A 16,179-nucleotide genomic window follows, 5' to 3' on the forward strand; every position below is an offset into this window, starting at 1 on the left:
TGGGCCCTTAAATGTTAGCTGAGGAAAAGACATAAAAGCAAGCAAGAAAACAGAGGAAATAATTACAAATTATGCTGTGAAAAAAGGGTACAGAGGCCTGAAATAGAAAATAAACAGCTGATCTCTTTGAAAGTTTAGGGAAGGCCTCTCTGATAAGGGCTCTGGCTTTAAAAACAGAAGTTTCACAGTATGAGGCCTAACACCTGTCTTTCCTTTGTAAGGCAAACCCCTAACTTAAACTTTGTTTGCTGAGGCATCCACTTCAAAGAACTACTTTGAATAAACATGTTTCCAGCCGCTGGATAAAAAGGCAGCATGAAAGCCCATCCCCCAATCCCAGACTTCTTAGTTTTAGAGACATTGGTTGATTTTCATAACTGACAATTTGGGCTTGCTTTTTTTCCCTCTCTCTTCTTGTGCTTTAAATTCTGGCTTTTATGTTTTAAATTCACCAATAAGGACTGAGCCCTCAAAAACACTAGGCTCCCCCCCCCCCCCCCCGCCCATAAATAAAAGCAGAACCCCAGGCGCTTGACCTCATAGTATAGTTTCAGGCGTGCCACGTGCTCTCCCAGATCTGTGAGTAATAAACTTTTTTTTTTCAAAGTTTTTTCGTGCTTATTGCTGAGGGTTGTCAACTACAAATTGGCACTTGCTATCTACCTCTACGAGGATCAAATCATGTGCTGTTGCAGTTGCCAATTTTCAATACCCTCTGAAAGGAGTTCAGGGTGGAGATCAGAAATGAGGCACTCTGTGCTCAATGGGGGTGAGACTGGCTGGACAGGTCCTCAGATAGTTAGATATTTTCAGGAGCCGATTTTATGAGCCTAATTCTTGTATCTGCTCATATCTAGAAAAGCACATGATGATGACTATTCCTTACAACTAGCAGAAAGCTTCACGAGACTAGTAGAAATCGTCTGGAAAAATGTGTGCTTGATTGTAGATATTCCCCCTTCACCAAAATCACATATATACCGACCTTTCCCCACTGCCTCTTTGGAGAAGTTTCTCAGAGCTATCTGACATGCTGTCTCCTGGGCTGCAGTCCTTATTTTGCCCCCAAATAAAGCTTAACTCACAATTTTCACATTGCGCTTTTTTCTAAGTCAACAGTGTGTCTTGAGATCATAATCAGAACCACAATGTTCTGCCCAGCCACACCACTCGTTATATAGGCTGGGTGTTTGAGTGCTAAGTTGCCTCTGACTCTTTGAGACGCTATGGACTGTAGCCCATCAGGCTCCTCTGTCCATGGGATTCTCCAGGCAAGAATACTGGAGTGGGTTGCCATGCCCTCCTCCAGGAGATCTTCCTGACCAAGGAACCTGTGTCTCTTATGTCTCCTGCATAGGCAGGTGTGATGTTTTTACCACTAGTGCCACCTGGGAAGCCCAGTTATAGGCTGAGGTGGGCACAAAACCGTTTCCTATTTAATTCTTGTTCATTTATCTCCTAATTTGCACAGATCTGGGAGGACTTTAGGGACAGACCCTTTAGCTAGTCTGTGAATTAAAAAAAAAAAAAAAAAATTCCTTTTCAAACACTTTATGCCAGTTCGCCAAAAGGTTTTCATGTCTGCCTTGACACTTTGACTCTTTGTGACTCACACCACAAATCATAGTGGTACACCACAATCTATATTAGGATTAGTATGAATTCAAGGTAATGAGGGTTTTCCCCTTTAAAAAATGGAAAAAAAAAAAAAAAAAGTTATTTAAATACTAGCAAACCCATAGCATGACTAAAGAACCCAGCACAACCTTGGAGACAATTCTCCTAAGAGAGCTGAGCTGATTGAGAGCTGTTGAAAGATGACTGTCAACATCTGAAAATGCACAGCTGCCGGGGTTGAAATACAAACAACATTAAAGAAGGTAGCTATGTTAATTTTTCAGAACCCAACGTGAAATATGATTCTTTCAATTCCCTTTTTCTAATTCTTGCAGATCTCCTCTGAGTACCTCCCTTCTGTCTTCTTTGTGGATGGAAAATAAGCCCAGCTTTGGTGAGACAGATTTGCCCTGCCCTCAGCCACGCCAGTTCCCCATGTTTCTGTGGCTGCTGCTGCTGCTGATCCTGGGTGAGTAGATGGGCTGGACTGGACAGGGGCCTCTGTTCCTAATATCAGCCAGGGAAAAAACAAGGAACTTCTGTCTCTGCTTCTACTCAGGGTTCAGAGACATATAGCAAGTGTCAACCAAAAGAAAAATGTACAATGTAAAAGTGAATTAAGATTTATTCGGGAACCTTACTGAGGACCATCAACCAGGAGACAGTCTCTCAGATAGATCGGAGGAACTGCTCTGAAGAAGTAAGGCAGAAACCAGGATATATATAAACTTTTTTGCTGGGAAAAACATGTAGTCAAGCATCAAAAGATCACTGCTGTTCACAAAGAACAGGAATCTCAAGTTAGCAATTGAAATGCTTTTCAATATATGGGAAGATGAAAAAGTCGAGTCATTTGAATTTTTTTGTTAGTATTCAGCTTAACTATCTAAAGATAACTAAATCCAAAGCACAGAATGTTTTCTTTTCTTTCTTTTTTTTTTTCGTCCTGAATTGTCCTCTGAGCCTACTGCCAATGGGCAACCACAGCAGCTAATGGCTTGATCCTTGTATACCTGGAATAGCAAGCAACAGTTTTTTCCTTACAGTGCCCTTTGTTGGTCATAAATTTGACCAAGGTTTGGGAGGCGTTTCACGATAGATTTATCCCGTGGTGCTAAGAACGCTTACTCCTAATTAAGGCAAAGATCTCCATGATAGGCCATTCATGTACTATATCTGGATTAGGCCCTGTTAGTAACTCAAAGTTCTCTAGATCATCTATCTTACTAGTCTATTATGATCCAGGAAATGTTTTTCCCTTGTTACTTTTCCCCATGTCTAGAGTTGCACGATAACAATTGTTCTGTATAGAGTTATAAGTGTGATCATTGCTTCAAGACTTTTAGCCATCATTAATTTTGTTGGAGGCTTAACTATGCACAGTAGGTATTGTTGTCAAGGGACAACAATTTCACAAAATAGACAGAGTATAAGTAACAGAACTAGGAACATTAATAGGGTCAGACTAGAGCAGAAAGAGAAGCAAAGCATAGTTTGAAAACAACAAAGAGAGAACAGACTAAAATGATTCGTATAACTAGGTATAACCTGGATCACAATAAGTCATGAAGTCCAGAGGGGGGCCAGCTGCAAAAGCCAAATTCTGGAGGATCAGGTAGAGAGAAAACTATAAATGTTTCATATTTGTTTACAAAGGTATATGTTATCAATTGGTTGTAAGTCATAGTGTTAAAGGAAAGGTTTTCTGGAAAAATAAGGATGAAAAGTCAGCAATACTTCAGAAAAAGTACAAATTATAGGGACTTCCCTAGCAGTCCAGTGGTTAGGAGTCCACACTTCCAGTGCAAGTGGTGCAGGTTCGATCCCTGGTTAGGGAACTAAGATCCCACATGGTACATGGCAGTCAAACTTTTAAAAAAATTGTATTTATTAGCTATTTCAGTCCCATAAATTGATTCTTATTGATCTGGATGAAATCATTTTTTTTTTTTTCGTTTTGCAATTTCTTACCCAGTTCAGTGGTATGATTTAAAAGTCATCAGAAAACTTATTTGTTAAAAAGTCCTTTTTGTGAATCTTCTTAAAGATCTTCATTTTGTAAAACCATCAGAGTAAAACAATGACTGCCTATAAAAGACAACAGATTTTAAATGGCATGGTTAAATATCTGATTGCTATGTAATTGACAAAGAATGTACAATATTTTGCAACATACAACATTTTGAGATAATAGTTGGAATGATAACTAATAACATTATACCAGGATATATCAAATTTTTAGAAATTTCATATAGTTTTTGGAATCTCCATGTTAATGACATATATCCATATAATAAAACCTAAGAAGTTTTATCACCACTTATTTGACAATATTTCCCATGTATTAATAATTTAACATACCCAACAAACCTAATTAGTTTAATATTTCTCTTTACTTTGAAACATCTCAAAGTTAGCTAGACGTCTAAAGAACTTCATTTGGAATTTGACGTGGGAAGTTCATTAAAGATATTAAAAACTTTTTAAAATATTTGGTTAAGTACAACCATAGGTCACTGTGAAACAATACTTATTCATCCAACTAAAGTGATAATAAAAGATTTTAAAGGCAAATACAGACAGAAAGTTACAACAAATTACTTAAAAGGTAAAGAAACTTTACAATCCGTTAACAAAAGCAGATCAATATTCCAAAAAAACTGTTCTCTGAACATAAAAAAAAAAAATTCTAGCTTTGTACCAGCTTACTTTTAATATTTAAATTTATTTACTCAAGTTTTATTTTAATCTTAGCCAGTCCTGACCATGCGCAAAACTCTTTTAAAGCTCCTTTCCCACAAACTTTCTATAACTTTCTTTTTTGCTTTCAGATTTTGCCCTGGGATTTTTCTTTCTTTTTTTCTCTCCGGAATAAAATGACTACTTTTTTCCACAACAAAATGACTTTCCATTCTTTATGTCCTTTTCCTTTTACACAAAGATATTGCCCTTAATTATTTTAGTACTTTAGATTTTATATAAATTAGAATTCTTAACTTTTAAGTACCTTAATTTCTAGTAAACACTAAGAAGTAAAAAATGATGAACTGTCTTTTACATTAGCATTCTGTAGATTGGAAAGCATAAATATTATTTATGATTCCTAAAAATTTGTGCTTTTTATGGGATATTTTTTAGTGTGGCACCAAAATTTTTATTAATAGTTCTAAGTATCTATAGTTTCTCTGTAAAATGAAGCCTATATTTAGTAATCAATTTTCATTATTTTATTTGCAAATGATCTGACAATTAATAAATTTTCATCATTTGAATTCACTTAGAAAAATCCTAAAGCTTTAAGATATCAAAAATCTGGAAAAAAAAATTTTCAAGTAGATGTACCATAAAACACAATTATTTCTTAAGTGTTCACCTCAAAATTCTTACCCCATTTGTATCTATTAAATTAATTTGTTTTCAACAATTCTGTTTAGCTTATGCATGAAAACTTTATGAGATATGAGACCAAGTCATCCATCATCCCAAGCTATTTTTCTTGCTGATAAATTTTATAAGAGATAATATGATCTTATTTGAATTTTAGTAAAACTAAGTGTAATAAAAATAAAACATGTCTGTATTAATTAAACCAACAAACTTGAATATAATACCTAATGTTAATTTAATATTAAATATTTCCCAGATAGTGTGAATTTTAAATTCACTTGGGTAAGTTTCTAAAACATTTAAAAATATTTAATTAGTAAGTATCTACTTTTAAGCCAATTAAATAGAGAGCTGTTATAAATTTAATTTTGATAATATTATCTGAAGGTAAAGATATATCATCTGTATAACATACTTAATTCAGTTCAGTCTCTCAGTCATGTCTGACTTTTTGCGACCACATGGACTGCTGCACACCAGGCCCCCCTATCCATCACCAATTCCTGGAGCTTGCTCAAACTCATGTCCATCGAGTCGGTGATGCCATCCAACCATCTCATCCTCTGTTGTCCCCTTCTCCTCCAGCCTTCAATCTTTGGCAGCGTCAGAGTCTTTCCCAAGGAGTCAGTCCTTCATATCAGGTGGCCAAAGTATTGGAGCTTCAGCTTCAGCATCAATCCTTCCAATGAACATTCAGGACTGATTTCCTTTAGGATGGACTGGTTGGATCTCCTTGCAGTCCAAGGGACTCTCAAGAGTCTTCTCCAACACTGTAGTTCAAAAGCATCAATTCTTTGGTGCTCAGCTTTCTTTATAGTCCAACTCTCACATCCATACACAACTGCTGGAAAAAACATAACTTTGACTAGAGTGACCTTTGTTGGTAAAGAAATGTCTCTGCTTTCTAATACGCTGTCTAGGTTGATCATAGCTTTACTTCCAGAGAGCAAGCCATCTCAGGAGATGAGAGAGCCAGCAGTTTGAGTTTTAAGAGGTCTCTTTTTTCCTTTTTTCCCTCTTCAGCTTCAGATTCAACCTGATTAAGTTAATTAGGCTCAGTCTCAGGTCATTGTGAGTTGTATTTTCTGATTTGTAGCCATCTGAGGGATGAAGACTGTTGCTTTTAATTCCCCAAAGAACTGGTCTGCTGCCTAAATGATTTTAAAAAGTTGATTTGCCCAGCTACATCCAGCTATATTTTCTTTAATTTACTTTTTTTTTTAATCAACAAGATGATATTCAGCTAAACTGAAAGTCAAGAGTTCTATATTCTAGAACTTTAGGATTCAATTTATTATGTCTTCAAAAGTGTATACAAAATATTCAATAAGGACACTCTTTGTGAGTTGACAAGTTAAACATAGCAATTTATCCTAGAGAGAGAAAAAAAAATTTATTGCTTTTATTAGTCCCTGAATATTAGCCCCAGTTTTCACTTTATACTGTGTGGTCTCAGGTAACTCTATTGGTTTCTTTTAGTATGTTTAACTAATACTGCCCAAGGGGCAGATGTTTATGTCCCATCTTATAATATGAGGCAAGGGAAGCATTGCTCAGAGATGTAATGTCTATTCCACATTATAATTAGGTGAAAGAGATGTAACCATCTTCTTGAAAGCTCATTCAAATACTCCAGTTTTTATAAGATTTCATCTCAGTTTTATAACTCCTGTACCTTTAACTTTAGCTTCCCTCCATCAGGACCCCATCAACAAGTCTTGGTCTTAAAAGGAGTCCTGAAACTCTCCTTTTTATCTCCCTGGCCATTTAATCCATTTGTGTGTAAAATGTTTTTGGGTCACCAGTGAGGGGTCAAGCCCAGGGACACAGGCCCTTTTGATAGTCTTAACTTGATTAATTGATCTCACTGTTGTCCCAAGTAAATGCTAGTCAGGTATCTCAGCATAATTTTCTTCCAGCCTTTAAATTTTGTTTTTGTTGGTCCTTTAATGGACCGGAAGCTGGTGGTCTGGAGTCGACGACAAGAAAGCAAGAGAGAGAAATAGACTGATATCCCCTGGTTTACGGGAAAGCCAATAGAATCCTGTTCTTAGGACTCGTGCTGCTGCACGTAGGCACCGGGCGCCCTGTCAGGTGGGTGAAGGTGCAGTGCGCCTTCTCGAGAGGGTCTTAGAAGCCCGGGCAAGAGAGTGAGCTCAGCGGGCCTCCGTGCTCCAAGGAATTAGCCAGAAATAGAGAGAGAGACAGAGAGAGAGAGAAAGACAGAAAGAAAGACAGAAAGAAAGAATGAAAGACACGGGGAGCTAAGCTCTGATGGAGCAAAGGTGTTTTCATCAACATGGTGTGGGCATATATACTGTCTTACAAGGTGGTTATTCTCAGCAAAGATAAAGATTAAAATTCCAGACTTGCAAAACATAAGTCAATCCCTATTAAAGAGAGAGTTGCAAACAATCACATTTTCATAAGAAGGAAGAGGGTACTTATTACTGTAATGAGAAATGCCTGGATTCCTCAGCCCTGGGAAAGGCGTGCCTCTCTTCTTCATTCCTGAATATTCAGGAATTAATAAGGGCCAGAGGGTTCCTGACAGATCCAAAACAGCCAGAGGATGCCTCTTGCTAAATGCTTCCTGACAGTTTTAAAACAGGGATAAGTAGACCGAATTACACTGTTGCAGGGACCAACTGGGAGGTCCCTTTGGTCTATCCGACCTCAGTTCAGTCGCTCAGTCGTGTCCCACTCTTTGCGACCCCATGAATCGCAGCACACCAGGCCTCCCGGTCCATCACAAACACCCGGAGTTTACTCAAACTCAAGTTCATTGAGTCGGTCATCGGTCATCTCATCCTCTGTCGTCCCCTTCTCCTCCTGCCCTCAACCCCTCCCAGCATCAGGGTCTTTTCCAATGAGTCAACTCATCGCATGATGTGGCCAAAGTATTGGAGTTTGTTTCAGCATCAGTCCTTTCAATGAACACCCAGGACTGATCTCCTTTAGGATGGACTGGTTGGATCTCCTTGAAGTCCAAGGGACTCTCAAGAGTCTTCTCCAACACCACAGTTCAAAAGCATCAATTTTTCGGCACTCAGCTTTCTTCACAGTCCAACTCTCACATCCATACATTACCATTGGAAAAACCATAGCCTTGACTAGATGGACCTTTGTTGGCAAAGTAATGTCTCTGCCTTTTAATATGCTGTCTAGGTTGGTCATAACTTTCCTTCCAAGAAGTAAGCGTCTTTTAATTTCATGGCCGCAGTCACCATCTGCAGTGATTCTGAAGCCCCCAAAAATAAAGTCAGCTACTGTTTCCACTGTCTCCCCATCTATTTCCCATGAAGTGATGGGACCGGATGCCATGATCTTAGGTTTCTGAATGTTGAGCTTCAAGCAAACTTTTTCACTCTCCTCTTTCACTTTCATCGAGAGGCTCTTTAGTTCCTCTTCACTTTCTGCCATAAGGGTGGTGTCATCTGCATATCTGAGGTTATTGATATTTCTCCTGGCAATCTTGATTCCAGCTTGTGCTTCCTCCAGCTCAGCGTTTCTCATGATGTACTCTGCATATAATTTAAATAAGCAGGATGACAATATACAGCCTTGACGTACTCCTTTTCCTATTGGGAACCAGTCGGTTGTTCCATGTCCAGTTCTAACTGTTGCTTGCTGACATGCATATGGGTTTCTCAAGAGGCAGGTCAGGTGGTCTGGTATTCCCATCTCCTTCAGAATTTTCCACAGTTTATTGTGATGCACACAGTCAAAGGCTTTGGCATAGTCAATAAAGCAGAAATAGATGTTTTTCTGGAACTCTCTTGCTTTTTCAATGATCCAGCGGATGTTGACAATTTGATCTCTGGTTCCTCTGCCTTTTCTAAAGACAGCTTGAACATCTGGAAGTTCATGGTTCATGTATGAGCCATGGCTTGGAGAATTTTGAGCCTGACTTGGAGAATTTTGAGCATTACTTTACTAGCGTGTGAGATGAGTGCAGTTGTGTGGTAGTTTAAGCATTCTTTGGGGTTGCCTTTCTTCAGGATTGGAATGAAAATGGACCTTTTCCAGTCCTGTGGCCACTGCTGAATTTTCCAAATTTGCTGGCATATTGAGTGCAGCACTTTCACAGCATCATCTTTCAGGATTTGAAATAGCTCAACTGGAATTCCATCACCTCCACTAACTTTGTTCATAGTGATGCTTTCTAAGGCCCACTTGACTTTCCAGGATGTCTGGCTCTAGGTGAGTGATCACACCATCGTGATTATCTGGGTCATGAAGATCTTTTTTGTACAGTTCTTCTGTGTATTCTTGCCACCTCTTCTTTATATATTCTGCTTCTGTTAGGTGCATACCATTTCTGTCCTTTATTGAACCTATTTTTGCATGAAATGTTCCCTTGGTATCTCTAATTTTCTTTAAGAGATCTCTAGTCTTTCCCATTCTGTTGTTTTCTTCTATTTCTTTGCATTGATTGCTGAGGAAGGCTTTCTTATCTCTCCTTGCTATTCTTTGGAACTCCGCATCCAAATGGGAATATCTTTCCTTTTCTCCTTTGTTTTTCACTATCCAACCTCAGGTAGTGTTAACTCAAAACCTTTGTTTTAATCCCATCAGCAGCTATTTTATTAATCTCATTTCCCGATAACCATCTAAAGATTTCCATCCTATTGAGATAAGTCCCTTTAAAATTTCCACCTTGTTAGAAAGAATTCTCTTGACTTCCCTCAGTTTCTTATTTCTCTGTTAATCTATCTATTTTACATTAATTAAGCAAATGTTTTATTAGCATCTTTAAGGCTTATTGAAGGGAACCTGATACCACAAATAAAGCTTCTCCAAAAAGCCTTTTTTTTTTTTTTTTTAAACTAAGGGAGTTTTTAAGATTAGCTGTTACATATGTGTAGTATTTGGAAAACTCAGCAGTGGCCACAGGACTGGAAAAGGTCCGTTTTCATTCCAATCCCTAAGAAAGGCAATACCAAGGAATGCTCAAACTACCACACAATTGCACTCATCTCACACGCTAGTAAAGTAATGCTCAAAATTCTCCAAGTTAGGCTTCAGCAATACGTGAACCATTAACTTCCAGATGCTCAAGCTGGTTTTAGAAAAGGCAGAGGAACCAGAGATCAAGTTGCCAACATCCGCTGGATCATCGAAACAGCAAGAGAGTTCCAGAAAAACATCTATTTCTGCTTTATTGACTATGCCAAAGCCTTTGACTGTGTGCATCACAATAAACTGTGGAAAATTCTGAAAGAGATGGGAATACCAGACCACCTGACCTGCCTCTTGAGAAACCTGTATACAGGTCAGGAAGCAACAGTTAGAACTGGACATGGAACAACCGACTGGTTCCCAATAGGAAAAGGAGTACGTCAAGGCTGTAATTGTCACCCTGCTTTATTTAACTTATGTGCAGGGTACATCATGAGAAACGCTGAGCTGGAGGAAGCACAAGCTGGAATCAAGATTGCCAGGAGAAATATCAATAACCTCAGATATGCAGATGACACCACCCTTATGGCAGAAAGTGAAGAGGAACTAAAAAGCCTCTTGATGAAAGTGACAGAGGAGTGAAAAAGTTGGTTTAAAGCTTAACATTCAGAAACCTAAGATCATGGCATCCGGTCCCATCACTTCATGGGAAATAGATGGGGAGACAGTGGAAACAGTGTCAGACTTTATTTTTTTGGGCTCCAGAATCACTGCAAATGGTGACTGCAGCCATGAAATTAAAAGATGCTTACTCCTTGGATGGAAAGTTATGACCAACCTAGACAGCATATTAAAAAGCAGAGACATTACTTTGCCAACAAAGGTCCGTCTGGTCAAGGCTATGGTTTTTCCAGTGGTCATGTATGGATGTGAGAGTTGGACTGTGAAGAAAGCTGAGAGCTGAAAAAAGTTGATGGTTTTGAAGTGTGGTGTTGGAGAAGACTTTTGAGAGTCCCCTGGACCACAAGGAGATCCAACCAGTCCATCCTAAAGGAGATCAGTCCTGGGTGTTCATTGGAAGGACTGATGTCGAAGCTGAAACTCCAATACTTTGGCCACCTCATGGGAAGAGTTGACTCATTGGAAAAGACCCTGATGCTGGGAGGGGTTGAGGGCAGGAGGAGAAGGGGACGACAGAGAATGAGATGGCTGGATGGCATCAATGACTCGATGGGCATGGGTTTGAGTCAAGTCCGGGAGTTTGTGATGGACAGGGAGGCCTGGCATGCTGCGATTCATGGGGTCATAAAGAGTCGGACACGGCTGAGCGACTGAACTGATGTGTACTATTTTTCATAGGCAACAATAGAACAGCTCTTTATTTATTTATTTATGTAATCTTTGACTAGCATTTTTATTTTTTTCCTTTTATTTTTATTAGTTGGAGGCTAATTACTTTACAATATTTTAGTGGTTTTTGCCATACATTGACATGAATCAGATATGGAAGCAACCTAGATGCCCATCAGCAGACAAATGGATAAGAACAGCTCTTTAATTTCAGAGTTCTCTAAAAATTTACCAGTTTAGAAGTTTCTCCTATTTAAAGAATCCATTGTCTGGCCATTGATGAATATTATCTTGTGAGCATGCTAAGTTGCTTTAGTTGTGTCCTACTCTGTGGCCCTCTGGACTGTAGCCTGCCAGGTTCCTCTGTCCATGGGATTTTTCAGGCAAGAATACTGGAGTTGGTTGCCATGCCTCCTCCAAGGGGATCTTCCCAATCTAGGGATCGAATCCTCATCTCTTACATCTCCTGCATTGATAGGTTGGTTCTTTACCACTAGTGCCACCAGAGAAGCCCTGAATAGTATCTAAATACTGATTCAAACTAATAAGACACAAGAGGCATTCTCAGAAGAGAATGCAAAGGATGCCAGCTTCACAAGATACAGAAAGCTTATTCCCCAAAATAGTCTAAGAAATTAATGCCTTTGTTGTACAGGTAGACACAGCAAAGATTGAAATGACAAAGGCCCTTTATGGGCTAGGATTCTTTTTTTTTTTTTTTTTCCCTTTCTTTTAATTGGAGGCTAATTACTTTACAATATTGTGGTGGTTTTTTGCCATACATTGACACGAATCAGCCATGGGTTTACGTGTGATCCCCATTCTGAACCCACCTCCCACTTCCCTCCCCATCCCATCCCTCAGGGTCGTCCCAGTGCACCAGCCCTGAGCACCCTGTTTCATGCATCTAACCTGGACTGGCGATTTATTTCACATATGATAATATACATGTTTCAATGCTATTCTCTCAAATCATCCCACCATTGCCTTCTCCAAAAGTCTGTTCTTTACATCTGTGTCTCTTTTGTTGTCTCGCATATAGGGTCATGGTTACCATCTTTCTAAATTACATGTATATGTGTTAATATACTGTATTGGTGTTTTTCTTTCTGACTTACTTCACTCTGTATAATAGGCTCCAGTTTCATCCACCTCATTAGAACTGATTCAAATGCATTCTTTTTAATAGCTGAGTAATATTCCATCATGTATATGTACCACAGCTTTCTTATCCATTTGTCTGCCTATGGTTGTCTGTCTAGGTTGCTTCCATTTCTTGGCTATTGTAAACGAGGCTGAGATGAACATTGGGGTACAAGTGTCTCTTTCAATTCTGGTTTCCTCGGTGTGTATGCCCAGCAGTGGGATTGCTGGGTTGTATGGCAGTTCTATTTCCAGTTTTTAAAAGAATCCCCACACTGTTTTCCATAGTGGCTGTACTAGTTTGCATTTCCAATAACAGTGTAAGAGGGTTCCCTTTTCTCTGCACCCTCTCCATCATTTATTGTTTGTAGGCTTTTTGATAGCAGCCATTCTGACCAGTGTGAGATGGTACTTCATTGTGGTTTTGATTTGCATTTCTCTGATAATGAGCGATGGTGAGCATCTTTTCATGTGGGCTAGGATTCTTTATGACAAATTTTTCCAAGAGCTGGCATAGCCAGACAAAATGGCAGCTTGAAATCCCAGTTGATTCAATTGCCTGCCAAATGTACACCATATGTATACCTTCCCATGGCAGAGACTTAGCTCTCAAAACACAGAATCAAATGCCTAAGAAGTCAAGACATAACATTTACATCTCAAAGGCACAAGGAGAGAAATGCAAGTTCCCCCTGGATGGGCTTTGTTCCTTTAAGGTCAGAAGTTGAAAAGATGTTTTATCAGGCTGACTTTCTTCTAATCAGTCTTGAAATGTCAAAAGAAGCTTATCTTGGCCACTTTAGGACAAGATTTCCTTTGATTTCCAATTAAGCAAGTACCTATAAGAATAAATTCCATAGGTACATAAACAAGGCTTGAGTGTTAGTTGGAGGCTGACTTTCTGTTGCCCCTCATTTCACCCAGTCTAGACCACTCAGTGTCTTTCAACTGAGTAAATCCTCCTGGCTTTCAACCAGGCTCCCCCAGTATCTTTAAACTGGGGTCAGGGGAGGCGGAGGCTAGATCCCTGTTGTATACCACAGAATAAAACTCAGGATCATCAGCCAATAATTGGGAGATCCAAGAACTAGGAGGGACTCATCCAAATTTGTCTAAGTTCACAGAGGAGAAGAATGGGACAAGAGTTCTTGATGGTATCAGGGCTCCAGATCTTTGTAGAGTTCAGGCAAAGGAATGAAGTCTGTGATCACCAATGCCATTGAATGAAAGAGAATGAAAGAGAAGCTCACAACGTAAAATTCGAGTCAAGTTTTATTTGTGCCCTTACTGAGGACTATAGTCCAAAAGATAGCTTCAGATAGCTCTGAGGAACTGGTCTGAAGAAGTAAGGCAGGAGCCAGGACATACACACAAACTTTTTTGGTGGGAAAAACATGCAGTCAAGCATCAAAAGGTTACTGCTAACCACATGGAAGAGAAATCTTATAATTTTATAAGATTTATAATAATTTTAGTGCTTTTCTATGTATGGGAAAACATAAGAATCATTTGAAAGTTTCCCTTAGATATGTATCTTAACTATCTAAGGAGCCAATATACCCAAAGCACAGAATGTTTCCTGTCTTTCTTTATCCTGAATTCCCTTCAGAGTACACTGTCTCTGGGCAACTGTAGTGGCTAATAGCTTGATCCTTGTACAAACTGGAATGGCAGGCAACATTTTTTTTTTTTTCCTTTATACAAGAGATGGAAAATGAGCAGAGCTGGGTCCCAGGAAAACTAAAAGACTCTACACATAACCAAGATGGCAAATCAAGTATATTACCCTTGGTTCCTCAACCAATTTTTTTTTTTTTTCATTTCATAGGAAGTTTGGATGTTTCTTTCTGTCAAACCCCCTCTATATCCCTCAAATAAATAATTATTTTCAAAATTTAGGTGAGTAAGGGAAGATCTACTGAGAAATATGGCTCCCTTCTTGAGACTTGAAGCCATAATTTAACCAGAGATCAAAAAAGGAGGAGGAACAATGCCCAAGAAATGAGGGGAGAATAAACCACTTCTACAAGCCCTTCTCTACATTGCTGAGTTCAGCCTAGAGAAGAGTGGAAAGGAATGAACTATGAAGCTGCTAAGAGGGTTGTGGATACAAGTCATTCATATTTATAAAGCAAATTACAGGCTATTCTTTTTTTGTTTGTTTGAGGACTATGGGAATCATAGAATGGGGGCAAAGAAATGGGAAGAAAAATGGAAAGAGTGGTGGTGGCTGTGTTATTGGAACATTTCTTAAATTGTCTAAGTGAAATGTTTGAAAAATTTTGCTCTGTGCTAATCTTTAAATCTTGGCTCCCTCACAGCTCCTGGAAGAGATCAATCAGGTCAGTTTTCCCTTTTCTCTGTTCCTCCCAGTCTCTGGGCGTTGGTCCTCCCAGCCAGCACTACCTGTCCCCATAAATGGGGCCTGTGGTAATGCACCAACATCAGTGGTGTTGCTACTCTGAGGTCACCCCTATTGTGATAGTGGGTGAGCAAACCCTCCTCTGATTTTTTCCTGTCTTTAGTTCTTTCCCTATTACTGAATGCCACAGTGTAGAAGGGAAGAAAATGTTTGCAGGAGGAAAGACAGAGGCAGGAAACTGAGGTTTAAAGAACCTCAGATCTAATCTCTATTCCCTAAGACCCCACCCTCTGTATGTTCAAGCTGGTGCCACTATCAAAGAACACAGAAATAGCTCCTATTCACAGAGGCCAAATCTTTATATATCTCCAAAAGAAACTCATGTCACTGAACTGTTTCAATTTCTGGTCCCATTGGTCATTTGCAATTATATACACAAATATGATTATGCAAGTAGTCCATGCCCCTTTGTTCAATCTTTTTTTGTGTGTCATGTGTCAATTGCTGATTATGTTCACCTTAGGTGGAGAGTTGAAAAACATTGCCCTCTCCATAAAATCTAAAATTAAGCAAGGTTTAAGAGAATTGTAAGTGAAAAAAATCTTGCTCATTAAATATTAACAACCAAGGAGGAACTGGTTTTTCAGTCTAGAAACTGCTTCTGAGGTATATACATCCCAGGTTCATTTTACCTTGACAAGAATGTGTAGGACAAGAGCTTTCAGAATCAGCCCAATTACAGAGGCCCTCAGCTTATAGCTCAGTCTTCATGCATCTATAAATCATATCTCCTGAACTTTTCTGAGCCCATTCCAGGAATCTACCCCCACTACCACTAGGCAAAAAAAAAAAAAAAAAAAAAAAAAAAAACCACACCAGATTCTGTATGAAGTATTTCTCCAAGTTAATACCTCCACATGGAGGTATTACTCCATTTCCAATCCTGTCCCTGATAGGAATTAGTCCAGAAAAACTTCTAGTTGCAGCTGGGCCTTTCCCTATGTTCCACCCACCTCCCATTCACCTTCACAGGCCTTCGTCTTCCTATTTCCTCTTTAGGAGTAACTCCAAAAGCTTTCCTTCTCCTCAACCCTCCATGGTCCACAAACTTCCACAAAGACAAAATGACTCTCACATGCAGGGGTTCCCTTTCTCTACCCCCAAGGAGACATATCTTGGTATTGTAATGAGAATTTGTTGAATAAAAAATCTGAAGAGATCCAAATAGACAAGACTGGGTATTACAAATGTAAGACCCAAAGATCTTCTCTCAGTGACCCCATACATGTGGATTTTTCACTTGGTGAGAAAGGAAAGGGGGTGGTTTCTGAACTTAAACCCCTGGGCAGCATGTCTAAGGGCTGGGCAAATGCAGGGAGCTAAGATAAGATTGTAAATAAGCATGAGAATATTTGACG

The 16,179-nt window shown here is 39.1% G+C and overlaps 1 protein-coding gene across 5 annotated transcripts in view; it reads left to right on the forward strand.

Annotated features, from left to right (window-relative positions):
- The first annotated feature begins 539 nt into the window (after positions 1-539).
- The window catches only part of LOC133040581 (Fc receptor-like protein 3), a 50,745-nt gene continuing 35,105 nt past the window's right edge, over positions 540-16,179 (forward strand). For 3 of the 5 annotated variants that reach the window (XM_061120444.1, XM_061120447.1, XM_061120448.1), the window contains exons 1-3: positions 1,742-1,880; positions 1,953-2,086; positions 14,721-14,741. In XM_061120444.1, the coding sequence (XP_060976427.1) occupies positions 1,990-2,086; positions 14,721-14,741 (118 nt within the window). In that variant the 5' untranslated portion in view covers positions 1,742-1,880; positions 1,953-1,989. Of the gene's footprint in view, positions 580-1,741; positions 1,881-1,952; positions 2,087-14,720; positions 14,742-16,179 lie in introns of those variants that run through there. The other 2 variants (XM_061120445.1, XM_061120446.1) reach the window with 2 other exon arrangements.

The sequence above is a fragment of the Dama dama genome, chromosome 20, assembly GCF_033118175.1.
Source record: "Dama dama isolate Ldn47 chromosome 20, ASM3311817v1, whole genome shotgun sequence".
In the NCBI taxonomy this organism is placed as follows: domain Eukaryota; kingdom Metazoa; phylum Chordata; class Mammalia; order Artiodactyla; family Cervidae; genus Dama; species Dama dama.